The sequence below is a fragment of the Muscardinus avellanarius genome (genome assembly GCF_963383645.1).
Source record: "Muscardinus avellanarius genome assembly, chromosome: 11".
NCBI classification, from domain to species: Eukaryota; Metazoa; Chordata; class Mammalia; order Rodentia; family Gliridae; genus Muscardinus; species Muscardinus avellanarius.
Genome location: NC_137797.1, coordinates 63,640,053 through 63,658,661, shown reverse-complemented (window position 1 = coordinate 63,658,661; position 18,609 = coordinate 63,640,053). Strand labels below are relative to the sequence as shown.

At 54.6% G+C, this 18,609-nt stretch overlaps 1 protein-coding gene across 1 annotated transcript in view; it reads left to right on the top strand.

Annotated features, from left to right (window-relative positions):
• LRP1 (LDL receptor related protein 1) overlaps nt 1–18,609 on the top strand; it is a gene marked incomplete at its 3' end in the record, with an annotated part of 91,998 nt that overhangs the window by 41,150 nt on the left and 32,239 nt on the right. The window contains exons 16-34 of the mRNA XM_080704840.1: nt 1,704–1,844; nt 1,975–2,100; nt 3,628–3,744; nt 5,228–5,308; nt 6,820–6,987; nt 9,809–9,991; nt 10,262–10,462; nt 11,832–12,077; nt 12,270–12,467; nt 13,733–13,937; nt 14,089–14,253; nt 14,750–14,994; nt 15,207–15,338; nt 15,609–15,836; nt 16,062–16,236; nt 16,321–16,415; nt 16,612–16,761; nt 16,889–17,029; nt 17,344–17,478. Coding sequence (XP_080560966.1) covers nt 1,704–1,844; nt 1,975–2,100; nt 3,628–3,744; nt 5,228–5,308; nt 6,820–6,987; nt 9,809–9,991; nt 10,262–10,462; nt 11,832–12,077; nt 12,270–12,467; nt 13,733–13,937; nt 14,089–14,253; nt 14,750–14,994; nt 15,207–15,338; nt 15,609–15,836; nt 16,062–16,236; nt 16,321–16,415; nt 16,612–16,761; nt 16,889–17,029; nt 17,344–17,478 — 3,132 coding nt within the window. The remainder of the gene's footprint in view (nt 1–1,703; nt 1,845–1,974; nt 2,101–3,627; nt 3,745–5,227; nt 5,309–6,819; nt 6,988–9,808; nt 9,992–10,261; nt 10,463–11,831; nt 12,078–12,269; nt 12,468–13,732; nt 13,938–14,088; nt 14,254–14,749; nt 14,995–15,206; nt 15,339–15,608; nt 15,837–16,061; nt 16,237–16,320; nt 16,416–16,611; nt 16,762–16,888; nt 17,030–17,343; nt 17,479–18,609) is intronic.

Here is an 18,609-nt window from a genome sequence, read left to right as displayed (position 1 = left end):
GTATTCAAACCTAAGAAGTCCGATCTGCTTCTTAATCTCCTCTGCCATTCCTTACATTTTCATGCCTTGACATATTCTGGATGGTTCCCTCGCAACATAGACCCAGGAAAAAGGGCCAGAGGAGCTTAGTGTTCAGCCAAGAGTGACCAAGGTCAGGGGAGAGTGGGCGCGCTGGCCGAGGGGGAGCTAAGGCACCAGTGTTGGACACTGAAGTTGCCAAGAGCTGAGCCAGGAGTGATTGTGGGGAAAGTAATACTGAGCCAGGAGCTAAAAGCCCCTAAAAATGTGCCAGGGGTGGTGGTGCATACTGGAATCCCAGCTACTCAGGAGGCTGAGGCTGAAGAATCTTAAGTTTCAGGCAAACCAGCTTAGCAAAACCCTGTCTCAAAATGAAATAACGTAGGACTGGCTATATAGCTCAGTGGTAGAATACCCTGGGGTTCACACCTTAAAAAAAGAAGAAAGAAAAACTTAGCAACGATAGAGATTGGTCTGGGAGCCCTGTAAAAGTAGAAGTTGGTATAGTCTAATGATGTGAAAATCAACAATGATTTTTTTAAAGGAGGAGGGAATAGGCAGGAAGCACTAGTGAGATGTAAGGAGGACATATACCAAGCCCATTGGTCCATGGGTACCAAAAGAAAATAGCCACCAAGCCAGGCGTGGTGGTGCACGCTTGTAATCCCAGCATTGGGGAGGCTGAGACAGGAGGATTGTGGTTCACAGACAGCCTCAGCTACTTAGTGAGCCCCTCTGCAACTCAGTGAGACCCTGTTTCAAAAATAAAGAATAAAAAATAGGGCTGGGGGTATAGCTTGGAGGTAGAATGCCCCTGGGTTCCACCCCCAGTACCGCAAGAAAGAAAGAAAGAAAGAAAGAAAGAAAGAAAGAAAGAAAGAAAGAAAGAAAGAAAGAAAGAAAGAAAGAAAGAAAATAGCCACCCATGGCACCCAGGAAAAGTTTCAGAAGCTAGAGGGGGGTAGAATTAGATCAGAAAGCATAAGTACAGAGCTGTAGGGCCTGGTGCACAGAGGCCGACACTGTGGTCCTGGGCTCTTTGAGGTTACCACTGAGAACTCAGATGGGATGTAGTGATTTTATTGCTAACAGGCTGGGGCAGGCTGATGGTGATGTTGGTGGTGATGGTGAGGTTGTCTGCGTCGGGGACAGGAGGGTGGAGCCTGCGGAGCTCTGGGGCCTGTCTTCACTTTGCTAGTGGGACTGACTCTATGGAAAAAGTCCAGGCAGGGACCGGGGCAGGGTCCTGGGGTCCCTGAGATGACCTCCAAGGAGCAGTTCAGGGTAGTAGCAGGGAGCAAGTGTGGGGAGTTCTGCTCAGTAATGATGAAAGTGTGGGGATCTCTTGGAAGCTGTTTTATTCTCAGGGTACATCCAAGTAGAGAAATTATTAAGTAAACATTAACATTGTTTCTTGGGAAAGATTGGCAGCTTCTTTCCAGATAAGTTGTTCTTGAGGAATCATGTGCTAGAAACTAGTACTTAGTGTTATTAAACCATGGTAAGAGGCTAGGGATGTAGCTCAGTGGTAGAGCCCTTGCCTAGCATGCTCAGGGCCTTGGGTTTTAACCCCAGCACGGCAATAATAATAATAATAATTTAAAAAAAGTGCAGGGGGCTTACACTTAGCACCTGTCCCACAACGTGGGTCTGACTTCCCCCTCACACTCCTGTGGTGCCCACAGCGAACCCATCCTACGTGCCCCCACCCCAGTGCCAGCCAGGCGAGTTTGCCTGCGCCAACAGCCGCTGCATCCAGGAGCGCTGGAAGTGTGACGGAGACAACGACTGCCTGGACAACAGTGATGAGGCCCCGGCCCTCTGCCGTGAGTGTCACACCACTGCCCACAGTTTGCAGGGCGGAGCGCTTTGCCAGCGCCCGTCCCCTGCTGGGTGGGTGGGTGAAGAGCTGGAGGCCCAGGCTCCTCACCAAGCCCGCATCTATTCTCTTCCCAGATCAGCACACCTGCCCCTCAGACAGGTTCAAGTGCGAAAACAACCGCTGCATCCCCAACCGCTGGCTCTGCGACGGGGACAACGACTGTGGGAACAGTGAGGACGAGTCCAACGCCACTTGTTCAGGTGTGAGGTGGGGACAGGGTCGGCGAGGCACCAGGCCTGGAAAGACAAGGGGCCTTGGGGAGGGGAAGAAGAGCCCCCGGCAACCAGGGCAGAAAGGTGGAGCCCTGGGCAGGTGGCGGGGTCTGCTGTCCCAGGCTGGGAAGGCTGGCAGGCCTTGACTTCCAGGGGCCAGGACACAGCTCTAGACTGGAGACAGTGAGGCAGGGTGCATCCTCTCTTTGGAGGATACCAGAGACCTTGGCTAGAGGGGGTAAGGCACCCATGTAAGACCACAGAGATGGTTTTTTAAAATAATTAACTTTTATTTATTATTATTAATTTTTTTTGCAGTAATAGGGATTGAACCCAGGTGTTCTCCAGTTCTATTTTGTATTCTTTATTTTGAAACAGGGCCTCACTAAGTAGCTGAGGCTGTCCGCAAACCTGCAATCCTACTATCTCAGCCTCCCAAACTGGGATTGCAAGAGTGTACCACCACACCTGGCTCCACAGAGGTGGTTTTAAACTTACTAAGAGAAAGGGTTTGGGACCCTGGGGAGTAAGGGTCTCAAAAGGCAGAAGCTGTGTTGGTGGTGCATGCCTATAATCTCAATACTTGGGAGGCTGAGGTTTGAGACCAGCCTCAGCAACTTAGCAAGAACCTGTTACAAGACAAAAAAATAAAAAGGGCTGGGAGCTGGGCATGGTGGTGCATGCTTGTAATCCCAGTACTTGGAAGGCTGAGACGGGAGGATCACAGTTCGAGGACAGCCTCAGCTACTTAATGAGACCTTGTTTCAAAATAAAGAATAAAGCCGGGCGTGGTGGGAGGATCGCGGTTTACGGACAGCCTTAGCTACTTAGGCCCTTTGCAACTCAGTGAGACCCGGTTTCAGAATAAAGAATAAAAAAATAGGGCAGGAGGTGTAGCTCGGAGGCCAAATGTCCCTGGGTTCCATCCCCAGACCCAGAAGGAAAAAAGAAAGAAAAAGAAAGAAAGAAAGAAAGAAAGAAAGAAAGAAAGAAAGAAAGAAAGAAAGAAAGGAAGAAAGAAAAAAAAAAGGGCTGGGGTATAGCTTGGAGGTAGAATGCTCCTGGGTTCCATCCCCAGTACCACAAAAAAAAAAAAAAAGAAAAAAAAGAAAAGAAAAGAAAAAGAAAGGGCTGGAGGTGTAGCTCAGAGACAGAATGCCCCTGGGTTCAATTCCCAGTACCACAAAAAGAATATAAAAGGCTGGGCCTGGTGGCGCACACTTGTAATCCCAGTACTTGGGAGCCTGAGACAGAAGGATCGCACAGGTTAGAAGCCAGCCTCAGCTAATTTAGTGAGGCTCTCAGTAACTTAGTGGGACCCTGTTTCCAAATGAAATATAAAATAGGCCTCTTGGGAGTATAGCCAGAGGTAGAAAGCCCTTGGGTTTCATCCCCAGTACCACAGAGGGGAGGGGGGGAGGCAGAATGTAGCAGACAGAGAATAACAAGGACAGAAAAGGCTGAAAGGCTGAGAGGGCCAGGATCACACACACTTATGCCCGCCCGTATCCCCAGCTCGCACCTGCCCACCCAACCAGTTCTCCTGCGCTAGTGGCCGCTGCATCCCTATCTCCTGGACCTGCGATTTGGATGATGACTGTGGGGACCGCTCTGACGAGTCCGCCTCGTGTGGTAAGGGGGCAGCAGGAGGGCCAGCCTGGGTCTGGGGGAGGGGAGACTCATGAGAGCATGCCCTGGGGGGGGGGGCTGGAGAGATCCTGCACCTTACTACCTTGGTGGTCTTAAATAAGTTTCTAAATCTCCATGCCCCTGCTGAGTTTTGTCTGTAAAATAGGGCTAATAGCTGGGCATGGTAGGTCATGCCTGCAATCTCAGTATTTGGGTGGCTATGATAGGAATATTACAGGTTCAAGGCCAGCCTCAGCAACTTAGCAAGACTATTTTGAAATAAAAAAGGTTTTTTGCTTTTTGTTATTTTGTTTTTTGGTTTTGGGTTTTTTTGTTTGTTTGTTTTTTTGTTTGTTTGTTTGTGTTTTTTCTTTGCAGCGCTGGAGTTGGAACCCAGGGGCATTTTACCTCTGATCTATACCCCCAGCCCTATTTTTTATTCTTTATTTTGAAACAAGTTCTTAATACATTGCAGAAGGCCTCACTAAATAGCTGAGGCTGGCCTGAAACCCTCAATCCTCCTGTTTCAGCCTCCCAAGTACTAGGATTACAAATGTATGCCACTATGCCCAGCAAAATAAAAAATTTTAAACAGGAATTGGGTGTGTAGCTCAGAGGTAGAGCCCCCCCCACACACACAGGTTCTATCTCTAGTACAAAAAAAAAAAAAATGGGGCTAATAGCCAGTACAGTCATGCACATTGTACTTAGGAGGTTAAGGCAGGAAGATTGCAAGTTCAAGGCCAGCCTGGGCAACTTAATGAGAGTCTGTCTCAAAATAAAAAGGGATGGTGGTATAGCTCAGTGGTAGAGCACCGCTAGGCTCAATCCCTAGTTCTGCAAAAAATTTAAAAAAGGGAGTATTTTCCACTTCTGGAAATAGACTGCTCCAGATCCTTTCTCTAGGATGTAACCCCTTAATCATAGCCTTCTCTTAGACTATATCCCCATTTCTCTATATAAGCCCTTTATATTCCCCTGAAAACATTAAATTAAATTTTAAAAGGGGGCACTAAGAGCTGGGCATGGTGGCACATGCTTATAATCCCAGCGCTTGTGAGGCTGAGACAGGAGGATCTCACAGGTTCAAAGCCAGCCTCAGCCTCTTAGGCTCTCAGCAACCTAGTGAGACCCTGTTTCCAAATAAAATATAAAATAGGTCTGGGAGAATAGCCCAGAGGTAGAAAAGCCCCTGGATTCCACCCCCAGTACCGTAAATAAATAAATAAATAAAGGCAGTAATATATCACTGACGTCACAGCATTGATGTGGGGCCTCTGGGGCGCAGTAGCTCGTGTGCACAGAGCCCTCAGTGCAGGGCCTGTATTGGAGCCTAGAAGGGTGAACGAACTGTTTCCGGCTCCCTCTTCCCTGTTGGACGGGGTAAGGGCTGCTGACTATGGGAAGGCCCCTGTGCCAACCTGCTCAGCCCAAGGATGCTGTGTAATCTTGAGGGCCTCATTCAGCTACTCTTTCTCCCTGACAGCATATCCCACCTGTTTCCCTCTGACTCAGTTTACGTGCAACAATGGCAGATGTATCAACATCAACTGGCGATGTGACAATGGTAAGCGCTTGCCTCCCGTCACCTGCCCGCATTCCTAGGGAAGCGAGAAGGTCCTGTGCAGGGAGGGAAGAGGTTCTAGAATCAAGGGGGGGCTGCCTCCGGTACATAAAGCCCTGCCTGGTTGGCTGGGAGGAAAGAGGAGGAGGCAGAAATGACTTGGGAGAACCCGGAGGGACTGAAGGGAGACCCCACCCGTGGCCTGTTGGCACCATTTCCGCCCACCCTCTGACAGGGCTCAGGGCCAGGGTGAGATGAGCAAGAAGGTGCGGAGGGGCCCAGCAGGGAGAGCCTGGCTCCCTTTTCCCTGCAAACCCCCATCTCCTGGGCCCCTCGGCGCCCTTCGGGCTCCAGGCTCCGGAGCCCACCTGGCGGTCAGCCATGGGCCAGGTGACGTCAGCTCTGGCCACGGGGGCCACCATGTGTGTACGTGTGCGGGCAGGTGATCACTGTGTGTGCCCTCTCAGGCTCTGTCGTGTCTGGTGTGGTGTCGTGTTGCGCCGGGCTGCCGTGGCGGCTGTGGCCCACATGTGAGGATGGGTTGGGTCGGCACCATGTTGCCCTCCTCCTTGCCGTGTCTCTCGTGCCAATGGCTGCCCTGGCGGTTTCTGTGTTTCAGAGAAGGATTGTGGGGACGGCTCTGACGAAAAGACCTGTCCTGAGCCTGCCGGTCAGTGCATAGAAGCACATGCACCATCACCCTAGAGCCCCAGCTAGCCTCGGCTGCCCCCAGGCCCTGCCCCAGAGCTGCTAGGAAGTGAAGGGAAAGCAGCAGAGAGAAAGAGGAGAAAACAGGGGAAAGAGACATGGTAGATTGCAAGGAAGCAGGGAGCGCAGAGGGGACTGCTCAGAGGAGAGATGGCGAGGAGAAGGCCAACACGTGGGGGAAGGGAGAGCTGGAGAAGCAAGTCCAATTGGAAAAGGGACAGACACACACCTGAGGGGTTGGCCAAACCCCAGCCCTGCCATGTGTCCTGTAAGTGTGGAGGGAAGTCCAGCAGCCCCTGCCCCAGGGCCCGGAAGGCAGGTGTTCATTCAGCCAGCCCCCGCCTTCTCTAGAAGAAGCCCTGACCTTCCCAGCTGCAGGTTGGCCCCCCTCAAGCCAGCGCCCAGCACCTGGTGCCCAAGCACTGTCCCTAAGCCCAGCAGAGAGGCCCCACCTGCACTCCAGATAGCTGAGACCCAGCTCTCTCTTGTCCCTCCCAAACCAGAGAATCCCTTGCCCAACCCCCAAAGCAACCCGTTATCACACCCATTGAAAATCAGAGAGTAGCATCTCCTGTCCTCACCCCCAGCCTTTCTGAGACTGAGGAAGGGGCCTTCAGGAGCCCACTCCCACCCTCATGGGCCATGGTGCATGCTGCAGTCTATGCAGTTTCTGTGTCTTTTCTGTTTGTTGTTTTCTCAGTGGCGGTGGGGTGGGCTGTGGGTGGAAAGGAGGTGGGGGCCTGAGCTGGGTCACAGAGAAAGCTGCTCTGCTGACCTCCTGGCTTCTCCACCCTCTGCTCCCCCAGACAACGACTGTGCGGACAACAGTGACGAGGCTGGCTGCAGCCACTCCTGCTCCAGCACCCAGTTCAAGTGCAACAGTGGGCGCTGCATCCCCGAGCACTGGACCTGCGATGGTGACAACGACTGCGGGGACTACAGCGATGAGACGCATGCCAACTGCACCAACCAGGGTGGGCACGGGGACCGGCAGGGTGGGATGAGAGCCAGCCCCCTGCATCAGCCACTGGCCCACCCATCTGCATCCAGGAACCCGAGATAGCCGGACCCCAGCTCTCTCTTGTCCTCCAGGAGGTTCCAGTCCTGTGGGAGAGGGAGCTTGCTGACAAATCATTGTCACACACTGCTAAGATCATGGGCTCTGCAGCTGGGTGGCCTTGGGTTGGAGCTCTAGCTCTGCAGCTTATTATCTGAGTGGCCTTGGGCAAGCGACTGAATCTCCACGGGCCTCTGAGTTTTCTCTGCAAAGTGGGGTAATAATAGCTCTGACATCACGGTGCTGATATGGGGGTAGAGAGATGATACAGGCGGCCTGCTCAGCACAGGGCCGTATGTAGTAAATGGTAGAGTGGAAAAAGGGTGCTAACGGGTGGGGATGAGTGAGTACAAGGGAACCAAAGGGACCAGGCTGGCTTCCTGAGGCTCCGGCGTCCCCTCGGTGGGCGCTGAGCTTCCTGAAGGGCACAGGCTGAGCTCTGGCTGGTTGTCAACATGGACAAATGCAGGCCCAGGATTGCATAGGCTTCAAGAAAATCAGAAGTGCAGAGTTGCATGTGAAATCTACCAAACTTTTAACACAGGCATATTAGTTTCTGAGGGCTGCTAGAACAGAGCATAAACTGGATGACTTAAGTAGTAGAAGTACACTGTCTCACCGTTTTGGAGGTTAGTGGTCCCCAGACAAAACTCTCAGCGGGGCTGGTTCCTTCTGAGGCTGGGCAGGAGATGTGTTCCAGGCCTGTCGCTGGTTTGCTGGTGATCTGTGATATTCCTTGGCATGTAGATGCTTTCCCCCCTCTCCGGCTGCCTTCATCGTTACCCGATATCTTCCCTGTATCTGTCTGTGGTCCAGATTTCCTCTCTATTAAGGATGCCAGTCATTAATTAGGCCCCACCCTAATGATTTCATTTGAAGTTGATCATCTGCAAAGACACTATTTCCAAATAAGGCTACATTCACAGGTATGAGGGAATAGAACTGCAGCAACTTTTTAGGGAACAAGTCAACCCATAACAACTGCCAGGTTTTTTTTTTTTTTTTTTTTTTTTTTTGTGTGTGTGTGTGTGTGTGTGTGTGTGTGAGGTACTGGTTTAAACCCAGGGGCATTCTACCTCTGAGCTACACCCCCAGCCCTTTTTAATTTTTGTTTTGAAACATAATCTCAGCCGGGTGTGGTGATGCACGCTTGTAATCCCAGCATCTGGGAGGCTGAGACAGAGGATCGCGGTTCGCGGACAGCCTCAGCTACTTAGTGAGGCCCTGTGCAACTCAGTGAGACCTGGTTTCAAAATAAAGAAAAATAGAGAAGGGGGTATAACTCAGAGGTTGAATGCCCCCGGGTTCCATCCCCAGACCTGCAAAAAAAAAAAAAAAAAAAAAAAAAAAAGAAAAGAGAAAGAAAGAAAGAAAGAAAGAAAATCTCTACATTGTTGAGAGTTTCACTACATTGCTGAGACTGTCCTCAAACTTGCATCCTTCTGTCTCCGCATCCTAAGTACCAGGATGACAGGTATATATCACCACACCCAGTTGATTTTAAAAGTTTAAATTCTTCAGGCCTCACCTGGCTTATGGCCCACTAGTTTGTAACCTCTGCCTATGGAGTTACAGCATATTCCTGCATGCTAGGAATAGTTTGGAGTGACATCGTGACCCATATGAGCCCAGCTTGAGAAGGAGAATCAGGAGGATCACAAGAAGCTCAGGAAATAGCGACTAAGTTTCCAGGGCCATCTCTGAGAAGGGTTGAGTGACCGGGACAGGTATCCATGCCTTGAGGTCCTAAAAAGGGGTGTCTGGAGACTGTGTACTCTAGTGAGACAAGCTCCCTGGCCCTTCCCGGTGAGCCAGGCAAATGTGGACAAGCAGCTTTCTCTGAGCCTGGGCTTCCTCTGTGAAATGAGATAAGGTATGTGAGAACCGGCACCTGTGATCAGGGTGTCCTGATCAGTAGTGATCGTCAACTATGGTTCTGAGCCAGGATGGCCTGGGACCATTCAGGCCTTGACAAAGGGTTAAACTATGAATGAAGGGACAAGAGCATGAGACTTCCAATAGGGCTTGGGGTGGCCTGGAGGCCCCTGTGGATAAAGACTAAGAAGGGAGCTGAGCACTTCTGTAGGGGGGCAGGCAGGCCAGGCAAGCCAAGGAGAAGGCTTATGCGGGACAGCAGGGAACAAGGCTGTCCCCAAAAGGAGCAGATCACAATAGCAGGTGAGAGTCAGGCAGAGGCACAGGGGACCTTGGGAGGGGACTGGACGTAGGAGGCACTTTAAGAAGACCCTCGGAGTGGGACTAGGTTGCAAAGAGGTTCAGGGAAACCTTCCTTTCCTAAGAAAATGAGGTCAGCTCAGGCTGCTTCTGAGAGTCGGGCACGAAGGCGAGAGGTCGGCCTCCTGGGCATGTGGAGTGTGCTCCGAGGCCTTGCACCAGCCGCTCCCTTGGCTGGGAGTGTCCGCCCAGGTGCCCCCGTGGCTCGCTCTCACTTCTTCAGGCCCTGCTCAGAGGCCTCCCCTGACACCTAGCCTGAGGTTCCCGCCACCCTCCCCTTGCCGTCACCCAGTGCTGTCTCCAGCCTTCATCCTCACCGCAGTGATGCGTGTGTGTGCTGTGACTTCATCGTCCCTCCTCACGAGGACCTAAGCTTCACGGGGGCCGGCACTTGGTCTTGGTGACCGCCAGCCCCTGGGATGGCGCCTGGTACACATCTGGCATTCAGTGGGAGGCTGACCTGCAGCTCCCTCTTTCCTGAGGTCCTCTCCTGTCCCCTGCAGCCACAAGGCCCCCTGGTGGCTGTCACACTGATGAGTTCCAGTGCCGGCTGGACGGGCTGTGCATCCCCCTGCGCTGGCGCTGCGACGGGGACACTGATTGCATGGACTCTAGTGACGAGAAGAACTGTGAGGGAGTGACCCATGTGTGCGACCCAAATGTCAAGTTTGGCTGCAAGGACTCAGGTTGGCGGGAGCAGAGCGGAGCAGCGGCAGGGGGCGCTAGTGTGCGGGGTGGGAGTGGGGACGCTGTGACCCAAAGGAAGGGGCCGGGAACCAAAAACCTGGCCAGAGTTGAGCTTCAGCACTTCCTGCAGGTGCCTCTATGTCTCATAAAGCGTCAAGGTTCCCAAGGGGCCCCCGGGCACGGTGGCGCCGACGGCATTAGAGCAGCTCCCTGGGCCTGGGACGGAGGGCACAGGAGGCCCTCACAGTAACGCCACATTCCACCCGCAGCTCGCTGCATCAGCAAAGCGTGGGTGTGTGATGGCGACAGCGACTGTGAGGATAACTCAGACGAGGAGAACTGTGAGGCCCTGGCCTGCAGGCCACCCTCGCACCCCTGTGCCAACAACACCTCCGTCTGCCTGCCCCCTGACAAGCTGTGCGACGGCAACGACGACTGTGGAGACGGCTCGGACGAGGGCGAGCTCTGTGGTGAGGCCCTGGGCAGGTCTGTGGGAGAGGACCGGGACTCAGAGCCGGCAGCACCCCAGCAGTCACCAGCGGTGGCGTAGAGTTGAGGCTGGCCTCGGCCTTCTACCAGGCATCTCACTCAGAGCATTCACTCCACCAAGCGGTCCTTCGAGGTGGGGACTAATACAGCTCCACCTTACAGATAACAAAACAAGCAGAGAGGCTGAATAACCTAATCCAAGCTGGGCCTTGTGCCTCAGGCCTGTAATCCCAGGACTTGGGAAGTAGAGAGACAGGAGGATCTCAGGTTCGAGACCAGCCTCAGCAACTTAGCGAGACTTTCTGCAACCTACTGAGACCCTGTTTCAAAAATAAATGAATAAATAAATAAATAAAGTAAGCAAGCAAGCCGGGTGCAGTGGCACACGCTTGCAATCCTAGTACTTGAGAAGTTGAAACAAGAGATCGCAGGTTCAAGGATAGCCTTAGAAAAGAGTGAGACTCAACCTAGTGATACCCTGTTTCCAAATAAAAATGAAATAAGGGTGGGGTGTGTCTCAAAGGTAGAATGGCCAAGGTTCAGTTCCCAGTATCAGCAAATTAAATAACTAACTAAATAAATAAACAAACAAACAACCTGGTCCAAGGCCACACAGCTCTTAAAGCATGGTGGAGAAAATACTGTGCAGGCGCAGACCCCTCACCCACAGCCACACAGCGCAGCAGGGAGGTGCAGACTTGCGGGATGCAGGCTCTGGGTGGAGTGTTGATGGTCCGCTCCAGGCTTTGGCAGGAGGTGGTTTTAACTGGGTTCCCAAGGAGAAGTGGAACTTGCAGAGTAAGTGAGAAGATTGCCATGAGTTAAGGAAGGCTACATGGTGTGCCTTGGGGGTGAGCATCAGAGAAGCCTTTGTCTTCCCTCCTAGCGAGGCAAGTTACCTGGCTCCTTAGAAGGATTAGAGTGGGAGAGAGGCTGGCTGGGACTGGCTGAGAAACTGTGACAGGCCAGCAGGTTACAAGATACATCAGAGGAGCCAGAGGCAGGATAATTCCTTCTTTACCCCACCACAATCACCTGAATCAGCAGAGATCAGGCCAAGGGGACTGAACCTAAGTACCCTCCCAGCAAAAAGCTGGGATCCCAACTATGGGTCCAAGAAAGGAAAAGAAAATAGAGACTGGGGAGAAGGAGGATAGTCTCAGGAGTCAGGTGCTGGTCCAAACCCTCGCCTTCCTGGAAAGCATTAAGGCAGAGGCAGGAGTGGAGGAGAGGGGGCCACAGGCAGAGTGTCAGGGTTTGGTTGGGTTGCACAGGACTTGGGGCTCAGCGGGGTCACAGTCCTCCGTCCTCCCAGATTCTGACCCTGCCTGTGCCCTGCCCTCCTTGCAGACCAGTGCTCTCTGAATAACGGTGGCTGCAGCCACAACTGCTCAGTGGCACCTGGAGAGGGCATCATATGTTCGTGCCCTCTGGGCATGGAGCTGGGGCCCGACAACCACACCTGCCAGATCCAGAGCTACTGTGCCAAGCACCTCAAGTGTAGCCAGAAGTGTGACCAGAACAAGTTCAGTGTGAAGTGCTCCTGCTACGATGGCTGGGTCCTGGAGCCGGATGGCGAGAGCTGTCGCAGCCTGGGTAAGGCACAGTACAGGGTGGCGGGCAGAACCCGAGCTGCAGTGGGCTGGGCTCTGGTGGCCAATGCCAAAGGCTGAGTTTTCCATCTGCGTCACAGTGCCAGCACCGGCAGAGACCCTGCTTGCACCTGGACAGGGTGGCACAGAGTCAGCAACAAGCCCCTGGCTGACCCCGCCCTTTACCCCATCCCAGATCCCTTCAAGCCATTCATCATTTTCTCCAACCGCCATGAGATCCGCCGCATCGACCTTCACAAAGGGGACTACAGCGTCCTGGTGCCCGGCCTGCGCAACACCATCGCCCTGGACTTCCACCTCAGCCAGAGCGCCCTCTACTGGACTGACGTGGTGGAGGACAAGATCTACCGGGGGAAGCTGCTGGACAACGGAGGTGACTGCCTGCCTGTGTCTGGGACAGATGCCAGGGTGGTACAGATGGGGCTCTTGGGGCCACAGACCCAGGTCCAGGTGGCCCCAACACAGGCCTTACCTCCCCATCCCCCGCTCTCCTGTTAATTGGGTTAGATTTTGCTGTGGGTCTCAGTGCCTGATGCCCCATAATTATCGTCAGCAGAGCTGCCAGCCTGATAATTAACAAAATGATCATCCTTTCTTTGGAGTGGCCTGGAGCTCGGCTCCCCAAGTTCTGGAATAATTGCAAGCTTAAAAGGAAAAGCCACTTAGGGGTGGGATACCTGAGCCTTCTGTCCACTGGTAGCCTGAACCTTCTCAATCATTGAGCACCCGCTGTACACCGGGGCAGTGGAAACACAGCAGTGATCAGGACAGGCTGTTTTAAATTGTGTGGCCAAGGAGAGTCCCTGAGAAGGAGGCATCTGAGCAGACTCAGAAGGTGCACATTTTAAGCCAGGCATAGTGCCGTACTCCTGTAATCCCAGTGCTTGGGAGGCAGAAACAGGAGAATCGGGGGTTTGAGGACAGCTTCAGCAATGTAATGATACTCTCAGCAACCTAGTGAGACCCTGTTTCAAAACAAAAATTTTAAAAGGGCTGGAGTTATAGCTTAGAGGTAAAATGTCCCTGGGTTCAACCCGCAGTACCACAGACCCCCCCCAAAAAAATGCATGTTTTATTAGAAAATCTGTATTGTTTGTAATAAAAGAAACTCTAACCTATCTCAAATAGCCATCAAAGGGGAATGGCTTAGTGAGCTGTGATACTATTTATACCATGAAATGTATATCATTTGTAAATGATAATATATATATCTATGCTAACATATATAGATAATATATATATACATTATTAGCATGGAAATATCTTCAGGATATTCTCTGAAATGACTTCTAGAAAGTTGTGTCCTCATATTGAGTCCAATTTTGCCCCCTAAAGCCTCTACATTCTGCTGTGACATCTTCCCCAGATTAACCCTTAAGAGAGCTGTGTGCAGAAGGTGGCTCCCCACCCCAGCCCACCTCTCCTCTGGGCCCCCGGGCTTCTCTGGGCTTGACCTCCTGTAGGGTCGAGGGGCCTGGGTGAGGACAGTCGGGATGTTGGAAACCCCACTGTTGGATGGGCTCATCAGAGGTATTGGCAGAGGCATCAGGGTTGAGGTGGAGCACTGCTGGCTCCTAGGAGCCACATGTTCAGCCTGCCCGCCCGGGAGACTACCTTCCGCAACCCTCTCTTCTCCAGCCCTGACCAGCTTCGAGGTGGTGATTCAGTATGGCCTGGCCACACCTGAGGGCCTGGCTGTCGACTGGATCGCTGGCAACATCTACTGGGTGGAAAGTAATCTGGACCAGATTGAAGTGGCCAAGCTAGACGGGACCCTCCGGACCACCCTGCTGGCAGGCGACATTGAGCACCCAAGGGCAATTGCTCTGGACCCCCGGGATGGGTGAGGACCCTGCCCAGCCCTCTTCTGGCCCCATGGGTCCCCTGAAGTCCCATTTCATCTGGCCAGGGACACTTGTCTCCACAGAGCTATTACCCCCTTTTACCTGTAGTCCTACCTCAGGTCCCCAACTTTGGCCCTCCTCCTTCCCTAGGATCCTGTTTTGGACTGACTGGGATGCCAGCCTGCCCCGCATCGAGGCAGCCTCCATGAGTGGGGAGGGGCGCCGCACCGTTCACCGGGAAACAGGCTCGGGAGGCTGGCCCAATGGGCTCACGGTGGATTACCTGGAGAAGCGCATCCTCTGGATTGACGCCAGGTCAGCGCCCTCTGCCACACTCTGGGGAGGCCCGGTCAGCAGCACCAGGCCAGAGGGACGGGCTGGGACCTTCAGGGACCCAAGGGGAGGGGCGGGGTGCGGGATGAGGAGGCCCAGGGGGTTTAGAGCCAGAAACATGTGGCAAAGGACCACCATAGAGGGGGACAGGGGAGACAGGGAGGGCAGGAGGCACAGAGCCGGGCGTCACCTGCAATTACCTAAGCTGTAGCCTCCGCTCTTGCAGTCTGTGCTCTGCTGGGGGCTGCGTCTGCCCAGAGCCAGGGGGGACTTCCTCATTGGTCTCAAAGCCCTGGAGTCGATGGCATCTGGGAGAAGGGAGCAGGAGAGCCTTTGGGGCTAGGGTGCAGGACCCTAGACCTGCCGGGTTCCCTGGCTGCCGGGCTGCGCGCAGCTGGGAGGACGGGCCTGGGCGGTGCCCTGAGGGCTGGCACCCCAGCCAACCGCCACCCTCACTCTTCCCCCACCATGCTCTCAGGTCAGATGCCATTTATTCAGCCCGTTACGACGGCTCGGGCCACATGGAAGTGCTTCGGGGACACGAGTTCCTGTCACACCCGTTTGCAGTGACGCTGTATGGGGGGGAGGTGTACTGGACTGACTGGCGAACAAACACGCTGGCCAAGGCCAACAAGTGGACCGGCCACAATGTCACCGTGGTACAGAGGACCAACACTCAGCCTTTTGACCTGCAGGTGTACCACCCCTCCCGGCAGCCCATGGGTAAGCGCCTGGGGTCTCCCGGCAGCCACGAGAACAGGACGGGGTCTGTCGGGACAGCGGGGTGGCCAGCCCGGGCAACAGAGAAGGGTTTAGCAGCAGGAGACAAGGAGAAAAGAGGGGCGAGGAGGGGACGGTCCAGGTGAGAAAGGCCAGGCAAGGAGCAGCATATCACAGGATGTTCCTGTCACTTCTCCTCCCTCTGCGGACCCCAGCTCCCAACCCGTGTGAGGCCAACGGGGGCCGCGGTCCCTGCTCTCACCTGTGTCTCATCAACTACAACCGGACCGTCTCCTGTGCCTGCCCCCACCTCATGAAGCTCCACAAGGACAACACCACCTGCTATGGTAGGAAGCCCCCTCCCTCGGGACCAGGGGTAAACTGAGGCTGGAGGGGAGGTGTCAGGCCCCGTGGTGTTTAGTGAAGCTAAGTCCCAGTCAGGAGGGTCCTGGAAGGCAGGGGCAGAAGACAAGCACGAACCCTGTTAGGAGGTCACACCCTGCGGGTCTTTTCCCCAGAACCAAGGGGAGGAAACCCAGAGGAGGGACCCCGCTCCGGGTGGACACGTAGCCTGGAGGCCGGGGACTGTCCTTAGTGACTGGCCTCGTGCCCCACAGAGTTTAAGAAGTTCCTGCTGTACGCACGTCAGATGGAGATCCGGGGAGTGGACCTGGATGCCCCCTACTACAACTACATCATCTCCTTCACCGTGCCCGACATCGACAACGTCACGGTGCTGGACTATGACGCCCGAGAGCAGCGTGTTTACTGGTCCGACGTGCGGACGCAGGCCATCAAGCGTGCCTTCATCAATGGCACGGGCGTGGAGACGGTCGTCTCTGCAGGTCCGCCTTGGCCCTGTGCCCCTCACCCTCGGCATGGCCCCCGTCCTCACCGCCCACCCTGGTCCCCGGCCCCGCTCCCTGGTGTCCTTCACACTGACGTTCTTTTGCAAACGCTGTTCTCTCTCAGTGCATTACCCCGGATTTCCTGACCCCTGTCCCCAGAAACCATGCCAGCCCCTCTCCCTAGAGACTCCCGACCACTGACTCCCTGCTTCGTGTCCCCAGACTTGCCAAATGCTCACGGGCTGGCTGTCGACTGGGTGTCCCGAAACCTGTTCTGGACAAGCTATGACACCAACAAGAAGCAGATCAACGTGGCCCGGCTGGACGGCTCCTTCAAGAACGCGGTGGTGCAGGGCCTAGAGCAGCCCCATGGCCTGGTTGTCCACCCCCTGCGCGGGTCGGTCCAGGGTCCAGGGCTGGGGAGCGCGGGAGAGGGCAGGGAACAAAGACTCTGACCCTCCCCTCTCGGCGCCCTCCCCAGGAAGCTCTACTGGACTGACGGGGACAACATCAGCATGGCCAACATGGACGGCAGCAATCGCACCCTGCTCTTCAGTGGCCAGAGGGGCCCCGTGGGTGAGCGCTCACCTGCCCAACCCTGCGGCTCCTTCTGATGCCCGCTCGAAGGGCTCTGTGGCCCTGTGCCACACCCCCCGGTGCCTGGCTCAGTGTCTGACCTCACCGCCATCCTCTCCAGAGCAGCGTGCCCTTCACACGCATTCATGTCCCAGCCCTGGTGCCAGGCTCCCTGACCCACACCTACTTCCTACAGGCCTGGCTATTGACTTCCCCGAAAGCAAACTCTACTGGATCAGCTCCAGGAACCACACCATAAACCGCTGCAACCTGGACGGGAGCGGGCTGGAGATCATCGACACCATGCGGAGCCAGCTGGGCAAGGCCACCGCCCTGGCCATCATGGGTGAGAGCCTGGGGTGTCCTGGGCCTCCCAGCCTGGGCGCAAGCTGCATGCCTTCAGGGCCACAAGCCCTGTAGGACCGCTGGGTGCAGGGCCTGCCCAAGGGTCTCATCCCCTCCTGCCGCCCCAGGGGACAAGCTGTGGTGGGCAGATCAGGTGTCGGAGAGGATGGGCACGTGCAACAAGGCTGACGGCTCCGGCTCCGTGGTTCTGAGGAACAGCACCACGCTGGTGATGCACATGAGGGTCTACGACGAGAGCATCCAGCTGGGTATGCGTGGCCATGCCAGGGGTCCCGGGGTTCAGAGGCAGCAGGGAGGGTCAGAGGGAGGCTTCGGAGCTGCCACCAGGAGCAGCCTGCCAGGACAGCGGGAGAGAGTGGGATGAAAGCAGGCTCCGTGCAACACACAAAATGAGGAAAAGAGGCTCCTTTTCCTCATTCCCATATGGGCTCACAGTAGCCTCATCGTGAGGTCCAGGCCTGAGAGTTGGTTCAGGTGTTGACCCCACCAGGTCCACGGTGCAGTCAGTGACCATCCTGAGGTCCCCACCCAACCTTTCTCTCTGCCCCCTGCCCTTCCTCAGACCATGAGGGCACCAACCCCTGCAGCGTCAACAACGGTGACTGCTCCCAGCTCTGCCTGCCCACATCGGAGACAACACGCTCCTGCATGTGCACAGCCGGCTACAGCCTCCGGAGTGGCCAGCAGGCCTGCGAGGGTCAGTGCCCGGCCTCTCCCCCTGCCTGGGCCTGGGTCACCGCCCCATCCCTCCTACCCTACAGCTGCATCTTCCTCTTCTTTCCTGGGGACAAGACTAGATTCATCATGCATTGTCAAGGGCCTTCTAGGTTGATGCTTAGTAATGCTGTGGGGGAATCCAGGGGGGAGAAGTCCCTGTCCCTGTACTTTGCAGCCCAAGCCAGACAATCCTAACATGTCAGGAAGCCACTGTATAGTGGCTATAACTGTCCAGAGCCTGCGGTAGGCTTTGGAGAAGTAGATGCCAGTTTGCTGGAAGAGGTGTACTGTAAGCTGGGTTTACAGGGAGGATTTAGATATATGGCTCAAAGAAGGGACAGACTGAGTGGAACTCAGGGATGAAGCATGTGCTTAACATGCACAAGGCCCTGGGTTCAGTCCCCAGCACGTGTGCATGCACGCACTTGCGAGCGTGCACACACACACACACACACACACACACACACACACGATGGAAGAAATGAAAAGAACTACACAAGAGGCCAGGGGCATGGCTAAAGCCAGGTTCCAGTGGTGTAAGAGGGCATGTGCAGGCCCTGAGCTGCACGTCAAGCAGGCTGTGGGGCGCCCCAGTGATAAGAGGAGTGTGGGAAGGGTGGGGCTCCTGTGTGTTCTCAGCCAGGAGTACCTGGAAAGTGGTGTTTGGGGAAGATTAACCTGGCGGCAGGGAGCCCACAAAGTGGGAGAGAGAGAAACCAAGGCAGTTAGACCAGTTAGGGGGCTATTAGGAGTAATCTCCATGGGGCATGTGGGGCCTGGTCTGGGCTGAAAAGCTACGTTGAAGAGAAGGGATGAGACCCAGAGACATTTCACAAGAACTTGCTAACTGATTTATGAGCTTGCCCCAGGACAGCATTTCCCAAAGTGCACACCCAGGAACCTCCCTCTTTGATGTGGGTAGATATTACAGAAACCCTGGGTTAAGCAAAGTTGTAAAGTGTGTTTCACTGTGCAACTTCTCAGAACCTTGAATACACGTGTGCGGAGAATCAAGAAAGCCAGGCACAGTGGCACACACCTGTAATCTCAGTACTTGGGAGGCTGAGACAGCAGGATCCCAGGTTCAAGGCCAGCTTCAGCAACTTAGTGA